This window comes from Quercus robur, chromosome 1 (genome assembly GCF_932294415.1).
Source record: "Quercus robur chromosome 1, dhQueRobu3.1, whole genome shotgun sequence".
Lineage (NCBI taxonomy): Eukaryota > Viridiplantae > Streptophyta > Magnoliopsida > Fagales > Fagaceae > Quercus > Quercus robur.
The window spans coordinates 30,768,820-30,784,728 of NC_065534.1; the positions used below are offsets into that span (position 1 = coordinate 30,768,820).

At 33.9% G+C, this 15,909-nt stretch overlaps 1 protein-coding gene across 1 annotated transcript; it reads left to right on the forward strand.

The window, feature by feature from the left end:
• Positions 1–608: 608 nt before the first annotated feature.
• On the forward strand, positions 609–8,072 carry LOC126729462 (ATP-dependent zinc metalloprotease FTSH 10, mitochondrial-like). The gene is made up of 8 exons (XM_050434904.1): positions 609–936; positions 1,026–1,260; positions 1,457–1,528; positions 2,603–2,736; positions 5,280–5,762; positions 5,922–6,689; positions 6,933–7,160; positions 7,422–8,072. The coding sequence occupies exons 1-8, from the start codon at positions 886–888 to the stop codon at positions 7,899–7,901; spliced, it is 2,451 nt and encodes an 816-aa protein (XP_050290861.1). The 5' UTR covers positions 609–885; the 3' UTR covers positions 7,902–8,072.
• The last annotated feature ends 7,837 nt before the right edge of the window (positions 8,073–15,909 follow it).

The window sequence follows — 15,909 nt, forward strand, 5'->3', positions numbered from 1 at the left end:
TGAATGTGGGGCTACTACTCTTATGTTTAAAATATTCCATTTCTCTAATAAAACCAAACCTAGTTCAAAGTGTTGCATTCCAAAAAACAAAAATATTGTCTCTAGGCCAAGTGCCTTATAGATTAGTAGTTTAAACCCTTCATTTTCAATAGTTGTAACAATTCAATTGGGAAAAAAAAAATATTTTTCTCAAAATAGAAAAACAATTGTCACGAGACCCATTTGGAGGCCACGTATATGATGATGACAAAATTGATGCTAATCCACTACATTTTAATATATATGCATCTTAATTTACTAATAATTTTAAAATGAATGAAGCATGTGCCTTCCAAGTTAAAAAAAGGTCTTTCTCAAAAAAAAAGTTAAAAAAAGGAAGATTCAATTGCAAAAATCCTCATTTTCAAAGCATTGAATTCTTTTAATTAGTTCTTTGGGTTATAAATACAAAACGTAAATATCCACCTGGTTGGCAGAAAGGTTGAATGAATCAATCTGTGGGCGTATATTGTGTCTTGTTTACCAAGTTATCAACGTACCCCAAAAAAAGAAAAAAGAAAAAAAGAAAAACAATCGTGGCTGCTGACCCCAACGCACAAAACTAAAAGTACAACGTTATGCCCAAAGTAAAAACGCGACCACAATGTCTCGCATCCAAACACAAACACAAACACACCACCACATATACTATAATCAGCGCCAAATCCATAGACACCGCTCTTCCTTAAAAACCCATTCTCCTATTATTACTATGACTTCCTTCTACCTCTCCCACAATTAAACCCTCCTTCCTACTGTGTAGTTGTTTTACAACGTTATAATACTAAAAGATTGTTAGTTTTTCCTTAGATCTGTTCCAATTTTGAGTTCACTTCTTCCAAAACTATGAGCTTCTCTAGACTTGCTCGTTCATTGTCACGATCTTCTCGCTCCAGAGTATGCTTTTTCTCTATCTCTTGCTTTTTGTTTGGTTTGTTTATTTTGATTATTTAATTTTGTTTTGTTTTTTTTTTTGGTGGAGCTAGAATTTGTTGTGTGGTGGTAATGGAGGAAGATCGGCGATCGTGAACGAAGCGCTTTTGGGAGTGCCACGTGTCAATGACCCGGTGGATTTGGGGTTAGGGTTTTTGAGGCGGTACTTAGCTACACTTGGAGCTCACAAACGCTTCGTTTCCAAGGCTTATTTGTCTGATTTGAACCATGTTCTTGCTAACCCTAGATTACGTCGGTTTTTCTCCAGTGAAGCCCCAAAGAAAAAGAGTAACTAATTTTTAATTTTTTTTTTTGCTGGGTTTCTCTTTGGCTTTAATGGGTTTTTTTTATTAGTAAGAAAGAGCCTAAATTTAATGAGCAATAGTTGTTTCTAGAAGTAATTTTGGAAATGGAAAAATGGTGATTGGATTGGGTTGTGGGTTTGAAGAAGATTGAGTTTTGCGTTGGGTCTTTCATTTTGCAGATTATGAGAACTTTTATCCCAATGAGAAGAAGGAAATTCCAAAAGGAAACGGGCGGAAATCAGAGTCCAAAGGTGAACACTTTTTACTCTTTTCAGTTGTAATAATGGTTGTAATTTATGCAATTTTTGAATGTCATCATTGGTTTTGGGAATTTTGAGATTGTCATTGCTGATTGTTTGGAAAGAAATGATGGTTTTAGAAATGGGAGACCAAGTAGGATGTCAATTTTTTAATTGTTAAGAAGCTTTTTTTTAGTGTTTCTCTGTGTTTTGGGGTGCTGACTGGTAAGAAATTTTCCAAGGTTGTAATCATTCTTGTATGCGCACGCGTGTGCGTGTCTTGTTTAGCATTGTGGTGCTGTAAGGGAGAATGTGAATGCTACTTATCAAAAAAAGGGAGAAAGTGAATGCTGAAGGTAATATGTCAATTGTGGTTTTGCAGCAATATAGTGGAGCTTTAGATGTCATTGGTGGTTTCATTGGTTTGCTTTTAGGGAGCATTTACATTTTATGGTGGATGCTGCAATTCTCTAGTTAGTTTCAATAATCTCTCATCCTACCTTTGGAAAATAGACACCTCTAGTTTAGATGGCAGGTAGTACCACTTGTAGGGCAGGTCCTGTTTTTGAACCTAGGAAATGGTTAGCTTGTTCTGTACTTTAAGCTGCTATGGGGAACAAGGTTTGGTCGGGGTGCACTGGGCTTGTATTTTTTGTTAAACCCCCCCCCCCCCCCCTTCTCTCTCTCCCACACAAAAAAAAGAGAGAAAAAAAATGAGGAATCTGCGGAAAAAACTATCACTTTTCAAGTTTTATGCATAGCGCAAGTAAATACTTGAAGTGGAGAAATGAAGCTATCTTACTGCAAACATGTAGGAGATGGGGTAGCTAAGTGATACATATCTTCCATTCCCAAATTTACATTCCCTCCTCTCCCATGAATTCATTAAAAACTTTGTTGCGAAACAATCAACATGGTATTTCCAGCACGAACTTTCCTACTGGCCTATACTCTTCTTGAAAATATTAAACTTTATTCTCTCTAGGTCTCCATTGTTCATGTTTCTGCTTTCTGTTGCATTCCATGTTGAGTATGAGATATAGATCTTTCACAATTCTAATAACTTGATTATTCTTCTAACTTCAGATGACTCAAAGACTGATGATCATGGGAATTTTCAAGAAGCTTTCATGAAGCAATTTCAGAATTTTATCACTCCTTTACTAGTGATTGGGCTAGTTCTTTCTTCCTTTTCATTTGGTCCTCGTGAACAGCAACAGGTAAATCCTTTATTAACTTCAGTAGAATGCCATAAGCTTCTTGTTTTTTCAGTATTAATTTTCTTTATATAATTTTTTATTACATTTTTAATCGTCATAAACAATGCTTAAGGTCCAACTATAGCCTGTTTTCTTTATTTTGTCACATAGAGGAACAAAAGTAACAATTGTAGAAATGAAATTTTGCATCACAGCCTCTTCTTTTTTTTATATATTAATCTCTTTACCTTTACTTGGTACGCAATCTGTCTCTCTCTTTAATTTGGTCCATTATCTCCCAAAAAAAAAAAAAAAAAAAAAAATTTGTTTTGCCTTTCGGCTGAGAACTGGTCATATAAGTTATTTACAAGAATAAGGCTCAGTCTACATTGATTCCTTGAGACATAGTTCCTTATTAAGCCCAAGTTTATCATTAAGCTTAAATAAATAATGGTTAGTTTTCAGTCAGCTCAGATGATTAGTCCCTGCAAAGTGCAAAGTAGAAATTTATGATTTTCTGGAATTTGTATTTATCAAAAAAATGAATTAATTTCCTGGAATTTGCCCCTGGAAATATAATCAATTGAAATGTAGCCTTGGATTTTCTGATTTGGTGAATCTATATATTTGCAATGAAGAACATATTGTAAACTTGTTTGCTTATCTATTATATTTTGACAAATTATTTGTCAGGAGCCTTGTAGCTCAATTTGCACCACCTAGTGTTTCCCATGGAGACATCCAGACCCCCACCCTCAATTATTAATGTATAAAAAAAATGTTTAGACAAATTAAGATTTTTTTTAATAAAACAAATTTTAACCCAAGTGACTCTGACCAGAGCTTATTCTAGAGAAAATGTTCTCTTGACCTGGATTCCTTCTTACCATTGGCTGATACTCCATCATATTAAGTGCTTTCTTGCCTAGTGTTGGTAAAAGCGTCAAGCACACTTAAGTGCACAGACCTCTGAAAGCCTAGGTGCAAAGCACAAGTGCACACCTGATTGATGTAAAGTGCACATTTTTCAAATATAATATATAATGACCTCTAAAAAAAGCTTCATAGCATATAATCAAAAAGTTAATAATTAAAAATAATATTACTTTTTAATAAATATATATATTTTATGGCAAAGAGACTACTCCATGTACAAGGGACACAGAGAAGTATAAAGAATTACAAAAGAACAAAATTATGTATAGAGAGACACAACAACTTTGTGAATTCTAGAGTGGAGATGCCATTAGTGATGCCCTATGCTTGAGGCCAATCAAATAAACTGCTAAACATAGCTAACAATTGAGTCCATGTACTTTCTGCATCCTCATATGTATGGTGAGTTCATTCCTGCCAAATTGTCTATGTTAAACATAACGGAACTAAGTTTCAAATGTTTGAAGAATGTTTACTGATCCAAATCCTTCATCCAAAGAAGTGGTCAATCTCCTTCGGGTAACACCCACTGAATCCCCAAAGATCTAAAGGTAAAACTCCACAAATCGAACGCAGCAGTGCAATGTAATAATAGATGATCCATCATCTCCACACTACATCTACACGTACAACACCATCCTACTAGGGTATAACCATACTTGATGGGATTATGATTTTCCCCCATGTTGTAGTCTATTTAGCCTATTAACTAAATAAATAGTGCAATTGCACTCAATTTGCAAGTTCAAATTTTACATAAGTTACTTATTTCAAATCCTTAGAAATTTTATGTAGTAAAATTTAAAAAAATTATCAATGGAAAATATGATAATAATCTAGTCAGAAAATTTTAACATTTTATAAAATCCCTTGTGCTTATAAAAATATATGATTGTGATAGTTATGATCAATGAAGTATATGGTTCAAAATATATCCGAAAGGTAAAAAGTAAAAACCAAAAAGCACAAGAATACGCAACACCTTAAGAATAGTGTTTTTTTATTTTTTATTTTTATTTTTATAGCAAATAGCTTGTTCTTGTCCTCTGGTATGTAGACATTTTTTTCGGTGTAATGCAATGCTTTCAAAATAGTGTTTTTATAATAAATTAATGTTCCATGTCAGTTCCTTCAACATCGAGCAATTAATTTTAATGATATATATTGTTTATCAAAAAAAAAAAAAAAAAAAAAAAAGGCCCCTAGGTGTGCTCCTTTAAAAAAAAAAATGCATAAGGCGTGTTTCATTAAATGAGCTTTGCTTGATCAAGCAGTGTTGAAACCTCAAAGCTTTGAAATTTGCTTTTAACAACACTGTTCTTGCTTTTGATTGGGTGACTTCCATTGTTAGTGGTTATATTTGCTTGAATAACATATTTTTGCGGACATGTCTTGAAGGGTATGGGTTACAATTTTTGCCATCTAGTTTGCATCTCCCTGGGTGATTGCCTGTTTTGAGGCATTTCAACCTGTAATGTTGTGTTTGGATGATCCCATAATGGTTGTAATTGGTGAATGTTATTACTTTTAAACTGCTACATTTTTCCCAACCCATTTGTTTTCAATTGGAAAATGTTTTGTTTTTGTAAGTTTTCTTATGCACATTCTTCAATTCCGTATTTTTGCAGATTAGTTTTCAAGAGTTCAAAAACAAGCTTCTGGAGCCCGGTTTGGTGGACCGTATAGTTATTTCCAATAAATCAGTTGCGAAGATTTATGTGAGAAGCTCGCCACAAAATCAAACAAGTGATGATGTTGTGCAGGGACCTGTTAGTGGCTCCCCTGCAAAAGGAAATGGGGGCCAGTATAAATACTATTTTAACATTGGAAGTGTTGAATCTTTTGAGGAGAAGCTAGAGGAAGCCCAGGAAGCATTAGGGATAGATTCTCATGATTTTGTTCCTGTAACATATGTCTCCGAAATGGTTTGGTACCAAGAATTAATGAGATTTGCACCAACTCTCTTGATTTTGGGATCCCTACTGTATATGGGGCGGAGAATGCAAGGTGGGCTTGGTGTTGGTGGTGGTGGTGGTGGAAAGGGTGCCCGTGGAATTTTCAACATAGGAAAAGCCCATGTTACAAAAGTAGATAAAAATGCCAAGAATAAGGTTAACTTTCTGTTTCCATAAGTGGATTTTTTTTGTTGCATCCAATTTTTCATTTTATTTTACCCACCCTTAGCAATAACTATAACACTGTTTTTATTCACTATGTTGCAAGAAATGTACTCAAGAGTCCGTCTTTTTTTTTTGGCTGTGTTGGTCCAGGTCTATTTTAAAGATGTTGCTGGCTGTGATGAGGCGAAGCAAGAGATCATGGAATTTGTGCACTTCCTAAAGAACCCAAAGAAATATGAGGATTTGGGAGCAAAAATTCCAAAAGGTGCTCTCTTGGTAGGTCCCCCAGGTACAGGAAAGACTCTTCTAGCAAAAGCGACTGCAGGGGAATCTGGTGTGCCTTTTCTCTCCATTTCTGGTTCAGATTTCATGGAGATGTTTGTCGGTGTTGGACCGTCCAGGGTGAGAAACTTGTTTCAAGAAGCAAGGCAGTGTGCTCCCAGTATAGTTTTTATTGATGAGATTGATGCAATTGGTCGAGCAAGGGGGCGTGGGGGCTTCTCAGGTTCTAATGATGAGCGTGAAAGTACTCTAAATCAGCTGCTGGTAGAAATGGATGGCTTTGGAACCACTGCTGGTGTTGTTGTGCTTGCTGGCACTAATAGACCTGATATTTTAGACAAAGCTCTGTTGAGGCCTGGCCGATTTGATCGTCAAATTTCCATTGATAAACCTGACATTAAAGGTCGTGACCAGATATTTAAGATCTACTTGAAAAGGATTAAACTTGATCATGAGCCATCATATTTCTCTCAAAGGCTTGCAGCTCTGACTCCTGGCTTTGCTGGAGCAGACATTGCAAATGTCTGTAATGAAGCTGCTCTAATTGCTGCTAGGGGTGAGGGAACACAGGTCACAATGAAACATTTTGAGGCAGCTATAGATAGGATTATTGGTGGTCTGGAGAAGAAGAACAAGGTAACTCATTTCCAGCCACTTGTCATGTTATATGATGTAGTAACTTCTCAAATTTTAACTTTTGTGTGCATGTTCTTTCTGGGAGCAGCTTCCTTTGGGTAGTTCCACATGTTTTAAAACTTCCAGAGCACTGGAAAGGATTCTTGATCCATAGGAAAACTTGATATTTTTTAGAGTTTCAATCTGACCTTTTCTTCCTATTGATCAGCATCAGTATTTCTGACATCCCTGTTTGGCAAGCAGGTGATAAGCAAGCTGGAGCGACGCACTGTTGCCTACCATGAATCAGGTCATGCTGTTTCTGGCTGGTTCTTAGAACATGCAGAACCCTTGTTGAAAGTCACAATTGTTCCTCGTGGTACAGCAGCTCTTGGATTTGCCCAATACGTTCCTAATGAAAACCTTCTCATGACTAAGGAGCAGCTTTTCGATATGACATGCATGACCCTTGGTGGTCGGGCTGCTGAACAGGTAACGATGTAGTTTCCTTACTCTTGTGGTTGAGTCATTTTCAACCATAATGCAATGATATTCATAGTTCACCTCATATCTCATGTTGCACATGCTGGCCCACCTTCCCCAACCAAAAAGAAATTTGGAAAAGATGAAATAGAAACCAGTGATGATATGGGGCCTAGTGTTTAGATCCAGGGGTCAAATATTCCCTCCCTGTTTTTTTATTTTAAATTCAACTATGATGGTAGTGAAGTGGATTTATTCTTTTGAATGCAGGTGCTATTGGGGAAGATCTCGACAGGAGCCCAAAATGACTTGGAAAAGGTGACAAAGATGACCTATGCTCAAGTAGCAGTGTATGGTTTTAGCGACAAGGTGGGCCTCCTCTCTTTTCCTCCAAGGGATGATGCATTTGAGATGACCAAGCCCTACAGCAGCAAGACTGCGGCAATTATTGACAATGAAGTGCGAGATTGGGTGGGCAAGGCATATAAACGCACAATCCAACTCATAGAGGAACACAAAGAACAAGTGGCTGAAATCGCTGAGCTGTTGCTTGAAAAGGAAGTTCTTCACCCAGAGGACTTGCTTCGAGTTTTGGGTGAACGACCTTTCAAATCAAGTGAGATTACAAATTATGATAGATTTAAGCTAGGTTTTCAAGAGGAAGATCAGAAGACTGTAGAGACCCCTGCTAGCGCGTCTGAGGAGGAGGATGGGTCTTCACCCCTAGAGCCTCAAGTCGTTCCCACTTGATTACTAGGGACGTTCGTTTGTAATTGTAAATGAATTGTTTTTCATTTTCTTAATGTGGACAAAATATGTATAATTGATTATAGTGTCATCTTTGCTTCAAAAGGTGACTTCGGAATAGATATTTCTTGTAATTTGTCAGCTGCTAATGCTATACCAAAATTCTCTTTTTTATGTTCCCTTCTGGTCGTTTGATTTTTGAAGCTTTGCATTATTACAATTAGAGACATTCTTGGACCACTTACAATTATGATTTTCATGAATAGATTTGTTTGTCACTTCAACAGTTAACCATGTTGAGCAGCTGGTGTTCTGTGTTGTATCTAAGAACTTTAAAGCCGGTTATGGTAAAAAAAGAGAGTAACAGAATAAGAAAATAAAAAGCGAAATCTTTGGCTAATTATAGTTTTCTCACAAAATAGAAATAAATTTATGTGAATTTTGATTTGTTAAAGCTGTGCATGCTACATTAGATAATCCATTTTATGGGTAGAATTGCATGGCAGCTTGATTTTGCCTTGTGAAGGCCTTGATTATATTGGATTGTTTTGACTTTGTCACTAATATCTTGAATGAATAACAAAATACTGATAATCAATGTTTATTTAAATATTGATAAAACTATAAAAATGTTGATAGAACCATGACCAATCTAAATATGTTTCATGTACATATTATACGACATATGTAGAAAACTATTTGGTCATTAATTTAGGCACTCAAAAGATTCTACTATTCTCAGTAGTCATTATATGGTATATTATATGCTGGACAATAATTACTTACACATACCAGAACAGAGCACTCTGCAAGTGATCTGGGGCTTATCTCTCAATGTAATGTCTAAAAATCTATCTTAAATTTGTTGTATTTCTTTCTTGTTTATTTGTTCTGTTGAGATTGCCTCTCTGTTTAGGTTTGTTGTATCTGCTCTGCGCTTTGCTGTCTACGCATTGCCAGATTCCCGAGCAGGAGTTTTGTAGTTTCTGTTTTGTAAGTTGTTGTACTGATTTGGAGATATAGAGAGTTAGTAGAATGCTAAATACTTTTGGAAGTTTCTGTTACTTTTAAAACAAAGCAGACATAGAAGCAAATTAAACAAGAAAAAATAATGCAGTTTCATCAAAAGGAAAACTCATTTTAACATGGTGCTTTCAGCTTAGACTCAAAGAAAAATAATAAATGATGTGATATGGTGTTTTTACAACACTTATTTATTTATTTATTTTCATTACAAGCATAAATGTTAGTGATGCGATACCGTACTTTAGCTGAAGAAAAATGCCAACACTATCACAAATTTTACAACAAATTAAAAAAAATTCTCTTCTAGTTCCTCAATCTTAAGAAAAATGTGGGTTTGTATTATTGTAAATACTTTGTTTTGAATATATATATATATATATATATATTTTTTTTTTATATTTTTATACAAGATAAAATTTTAATCTAGTCTAATTTAAGTGTATATGTGTGTGAAGCTTCCTTCTGGAGACTTGAACCCCGGTCCTTACCCCCCACACTCCACAAGTACTTATACTTGTGGATTGATCATCACACCAAGGGTGTACGATGATTTGAATATTTCTAGATTTTCTGAAATTAGATGACAAATTTTAAATCTTAATGCAACAAGGCATATCTCATTGAATTAGTCTTGTTCGCCTTCACAAACCGACCTAACAATAAATTTGATTGGTGATACATCCACCACATAATAATAAATTTCTTAATTACATTTTTGTAAGCATAAATTAGAAGCCAATTAGTCTACCGATTTTGGCAAAATCCAAACTGCAAATGTACATCCATACTCATTAGAAAGCATCCTCTTTTATTTATTTATTATTATTATTTATACAAGATAGAAATTCTACTCTAACCTAATTTAAGTGTATATGTGTGTGAAACTCCATTCTAGAGACTTAAACTCTGACTCTTGCCCCCCACATCCCATATGCATTTATACTTGTGGAATGACCATTGCGTTAAGGGTGCGCGATGGTCATTAGAAGGCATCCTAAACTTGCATAACACTTGGAAAACATGCTTGTTAATAAATATCCAACAATTAGGACTGATTTCACTTGGTCCTCTCTTTGATTATTCTCGGTCGGCTAATCATTCATGGGTGCTTGTACATTTTCCCTGTTCTCTTGAGTAATGAGATGGTTCTACCACCCGATTACGTTTCTCTTCTGTCGTTATGCTCCTTGGCTACGGCTAATTAGCTCATAACTTGAAAAATGACCACCTAACCCCAGTGTTCTGTAGCTCTTCAGAATCAAGGAAAAAATCTGTAAATTTCATTATAATTTTTGCAATGGTTGAAGCTAGTATTTTTAATTCCTATGGTAGGCGCAAACAACTACAGATCATTTTAAAAGAGAATAATCAATTTTGTTAGGTTTTAGAATTGACAAATTCCATGTGACAAACAATGTATTGAAAGACATACAGTTGTTAAGTGTATTTTTTTTGTTTGTTTGTTAATAATCTGATAGTTACAATGCATGATGGAGAATTCGAACACTGAATGTCTTGAAAACATCAAGAGCTGTTAATTAGTTGAGATACAAGGCTGTTGGCTATTATAAGTGTATTTACTGTTATAAAGTTTAGGCAAAAAGCCTTTTAAACAGGTCATGTTAAGGTTGTGGAATTTTGATTCGTTAATAAACATGTTGGGTTAATGTTGACTCATGCAGTCGAATATTCATGAGTTGCCATGACATCAACCTAATAAGTAAGCATAAATCGCCACCCCTAGTATTGTATCAAAATTATATGTCTAGGATAATTTGCTTACATAAAATAAATCTTTTAGAGCTTTTAAATACACTTGCAATATGTAAAATGGGAAAAAAAGAGAGATTTTCCCCTTTTTCTTTTTGGTGCATTCTAGAGTTCTTTATTGTGGATTCTAGAAACCCCTTATAGATTTAAAATCTATATCTATTTAGAAAAATGTCCAATTCCTTAACACTTTTCCTGTTTTAAATAGGTCATGTTAAGGTTGAGGAATCTTGATCTGTTAATAAACATGTCGGATTAATGTTGACTCATACAGTCGAATATTCATGAGTTGCCATGACATCAACCTAACACGCAAGCATGAATCACCACCCCTAGTATTGTATCAAAATTATATGTTTAGGATAATTTGTATATGTAAAATAAATCTTTTAAAGCTTTTAAATACACTTGCAATATGTAAAATGGGAAAAAAAGAGAGATTTTCCCCTTTTCCTTTTTGGTGCATTCTAGAGTTCTTTATTGTGGACTCTAGAAACCCCTTATAGATTTAAAATCTATATCTATTTAGAATAATGTCTAATTCCTTAACACTTTCCCTGTTTTATCTAGAACTAAGGGCATGTTTGGTAAACTGTAATAGGCACTATAATGTAATAGTTATTCTTATGATTTAGCTATTCTTTAGTTTGATTATGTTTTTATTACAAGGAATAATCATTCCTTATGAATAACTATTTTTCAAATTTGAATAACTATTCCTCTTTAAATGGAGAAATTATTAGGTCCACTAGGAAGACTGCTGACGTGGCCCTTCTTGATCCAACCAATAAAATACTATTATTTATGCAAATGTGACATCATCTGGTAATTTTTATTTTTTATTCTTTGTACTGATTAGGAAGCTCACACATATATTTACATAGATGACATCATCTCATTGGTCAGGGAGGACCAAATCAGCATTCCTCCTGGTGTAAATAATAATTTTTCCTTTAAATGTATTGTATTAGCTATTTCTTAGTAAGTGTAATAATTTCAAAACTTAATATATTTCCAAATAAACAAAATTTTCATATATACTAACAATTATAAAAATAAAAAATCATAAAAAATAACATATATTTGTCTTAAATTTAAAAAATAACAATTTTTAAAAAGATGTAATTATATGAGTAAGATATTTCTTAAAATAAATTTTAAATTTTATTCTAATGTTATAACTCACAACCAAACTTATGTATAGGTTTAGTTATTACATTACAACACATTTTATTCCTAGTAATAAATATTATAATTCTTGTTATAATCTCCATTCAGTGTACCAAACGTACCCTAAGTATGCGTTTGAATTAGCGTCTACGTCTCCACGTCCAGCATTTCATTTTATTTTTCTTTGGAAGTGTGTTTTCAGTTTTTTGTGGCTTTATGTCACACCAGTGGATCCTGTGCACTGTTTACGAGACCCATAAACCTCTTTTTTCAGCAATTTTTTCATTAAAAATGGGTCCCACGGTATTATTCACATATTTAAAATTTATTTTGCTACAGTTTTTAGAGTTTTCAGGAAAATAAGGGATATCCAAACAGATCCTAAGTCTTTTATTGTTATTGATGGTAGTGTTGTTGTGAACTTTCCAATTGTTTGTCAATGTTTGTTAAGACTCAAAATGTTCAATGAAAAGGTTTGAGGAGATTTAACTTGCCAAATATAATACTTGAAAGAATAAGAGAGATTTGAAAAACAAATATAGTAATATATATAAAGTTTATAAATAAATTGGGCATTTTATGTGTACTCATTAAAGTTTATAAATATGATAAGTTCTCTTAAGAAATATTTACACATATATGTGGGACAAAATTGCCTTATACCCTTTTCACCTAAATTATATAGCCTTATGACCCCTTCCCAAACTAATTAGAGAAATGCTCATCTTTTGAAACTCGACTTTCTCACAATCGAGTTAAACCCTATAGTGACGTTTTTAAGGACCTATAGTAACGTTTTTAAAGAGCTATAGTGGCGCTTTGTAACTCAAACTCCATGAAATCGAGTTATAGGAAATTTTAAAAACGTCACTATAGGGCTCCAGAATTTTTTTTTTTTTTTTTAACTCGATTTTGAGAAAATTGAGTTACAAAAGAGGGGTATTTCCCTAATTAGTTTGGAAAGAGGGGCATAAGGCTATATAATTTGGGTGAAAAAGGCATAAGGCCATTTTGTCCCATATATGTGTGTGGATAAAGATGTGCATACATGTTTTTCGAATTTCTCTAGGCTTGTGATAATATCATAATTGGTCCCCCCAAACCAAATTTTTTGGCCCACCTCTACATGTGAGCCCCATAGCTGCATGTATGGGGTTCATATAATGGAAGAGAAATAATGAATCAACAATTGTTCTCTCATACTCTTTGATGTACACTTTGTACACATAATATCCATCATTTTATGTATGATGTCTACATTTAAAATGTGAAATGAGTAATGTGTACGTATAATGTATAATAAGGAGTGTGTAAGAATTAATGCACATAATGCATATGTTGTTACATGAGATTTTTATTATTAGCCCTTTTTTTTTTCTCTCTTTCTCTCCCTCTCTCATTTAAAAAAAAAAAAAATAAGGCATGATTTTATTGATTCATATGAAACATCCCAATGCTTAAATGATTATTTTTGTCACATTATTAGCACTAATGCTGCTAATTCTCAGCATATAATTATATATTGATTTACACACACAAAAGTGATTCTCTATACAGTGGCGGAGGCAGAATTTTAGTCTAGAGGGGGCAAAATTAAAAGATGATATTAAAAGTGAAATTAATCTAAAAAATATTAACCAACAATAATAATAAAATAAATAAACAGTTGTAAGCAAATATGAATATATTTCATATTATTAAAATAAATAAACAAAAATAACCAATTCATAGCTACTAAAAAATTTATAAACTGATGGAGTAAGAATGTGATTAGTGTTACTTAAAAAATATAATGAATAAGTGTTAGAAATTATTTTTTGTGATTGGTGACATGCCAATTTGTAAGATATAAATAGTAAAATTTGTAATATCTTTAGCATCATTCAAGAATAAAATGCTGTGAAAAATATCATAAATATTAAAAATAGTGTAAATAATGATATAAAATAAAAAATAAAAAATAGTGAAATAGGTGCAAGTTGCAGTAGGACAAGACAAAAGCAATGGTTTGATAACTTTCAACCAAGTAGAAGTCCTTTTTTTCAATTTTTTTTTTCCTCCATGTCAGAATGTAACTTTAGACTACTATTACTAAAATTTGTTAGGAGAAGTCAGGGGGGGCAGGTGCCCCCCCTCGCCCCCCTCTGGCTCCGCCAGTGTCTCTATAGTTCCAATTATATATATCATTACCATTAAAGCACATCAGTGGGGTGCTATAAGCTCGGATTCCTCACCATAAATGCTTGGGTTCGAGTCTCACCAATAGATGGTGTGGGCTGGCCTAAGCTCGGGTTTAAGACACCCTTGTTTCTGGCCCACGTGTAGGGATGCCCACACAACGCTGCAGGAGACGCCACATTTTCTCCTTTAATTTTTAATATTTCTTCTACCAACTATATATATCATTTACTTCAAGGCATTTCCATCATGACATAGAGATATTGCAGAATATTGCATAGATAGGATACATGATATCTAAATTGTGGTTGTAGAAGTTAGTACTTGTCCTCAGTTTCGTTAAATTTCATCACTATAAGTCTGAGTGAAGAAACTTAAATATATTTCACTGCTTCCTCTAAGCTGATGAAGGCACTTGTCCAGTTCCGTGTAATTGAAGAGTTCCTCCCTTCCATATAAACCTTATCTGTTTGTACAGATCAGTTTACAATAAAAGCTGGTGCTCACTGCTCACCGAGGTACACACTTGTATTCCATGCACATTCTGTGCCTCTCAATTTCCACCTTATTAACGCGTTCCTACTTTTGTTTTTTGGTTCTTTTTTCCCCTCTGTTGTTATGAGTAACGGCTTCCAGATTTATAGCCAACATTTTAACCTTTTTCTTTGCCCCATCTCCTTTCTCGTGCGATCTTTTTGTAGCTAGCTTGCTCTCTTGCGTTGATCTTGCCCATACATATGGCTTAAAAAGAAATGACTTACATCCATATGTAAGCCATGCGTGCGTCCATCTTACAAAAGTGCCATTTGGCTAAAATAATGGTTCATTTATTTAGAATGGCACATGTAAATTATGACTATTGACAAGAAAAAAGAAAAGAAAAGGAAACTACCGCTCAACTCAAGATCTCACTCGAAACGGCCCATCACTTTGAACCAAGTGCTAAGGGGTCGTGGGTTCGAGTGCTAGTACGTACTGATCCATACTTCAAGTAATAGGGTCGAGTAGTGACACATATTTTCTAATATGCAGAAATCAGGGCGGCTTGATGCATTGAGGGACCTTAGGCGAAAATTGACTTGAAACTTTTCATATATTTAAATGACATTTAAAAAAAAAATTTAATATCACTTAAATTTTATTATCTTGTTTTAAATGCAAAATTACAATTAACCATGTAGAATATTTTTTCTTTTTTAGAAAATCTATAGACACAAAAAAATTGACAAAACTTTTCACAGTTGTTGACGTGGCAGAATGGTAATGGTAAGTAAAAATGTGATGTTAGTGGTAGACCTAGATGAAAACTAGTAAAAGTTTGTCAACTCAACTGTTGTAAAAAATGTTGTGAAATTCTTTGTGTATTGCTTTTCTTTTCTTTTCTTTTTTTCTTTTTTTTTCCCTTTTTTTTTTTTTTTTGGGTGTGAAAATGCTATATTTACAATATTTTCACAACAAATCCTAAATATTAAGTTAATACTGGTTTTAATCTAAACCCACTACTGAAATTACTTTTTTCCTCACTAACAACAGCCAGTAACAACTTGCTACTTAGGATTTGTTGTGAAAAATGTTGTGGACGTAACATTTTTCTTGTTTTATATTTGATAAAAAAATGTTGTTTTATTTATTGGCTAATATTTTTGGGCTTAATGAATAAATTTATAATAAAAAATTACTTTATTGGCTAAAATTTGGGGGTCTTTTGCTACTTAGGGGCCTTAGGCAACCGCCTCACTTGCTTTCATACTAGAGCCAGCCCTGGCAGAAATCATGGTAATAGGGTCGAGTAGTGACACATCTTGTAGTAATCATGAGCTTACCAAAAAGTCTAAGTGGCAATGTACCATAGAGCTTGGGATGATGA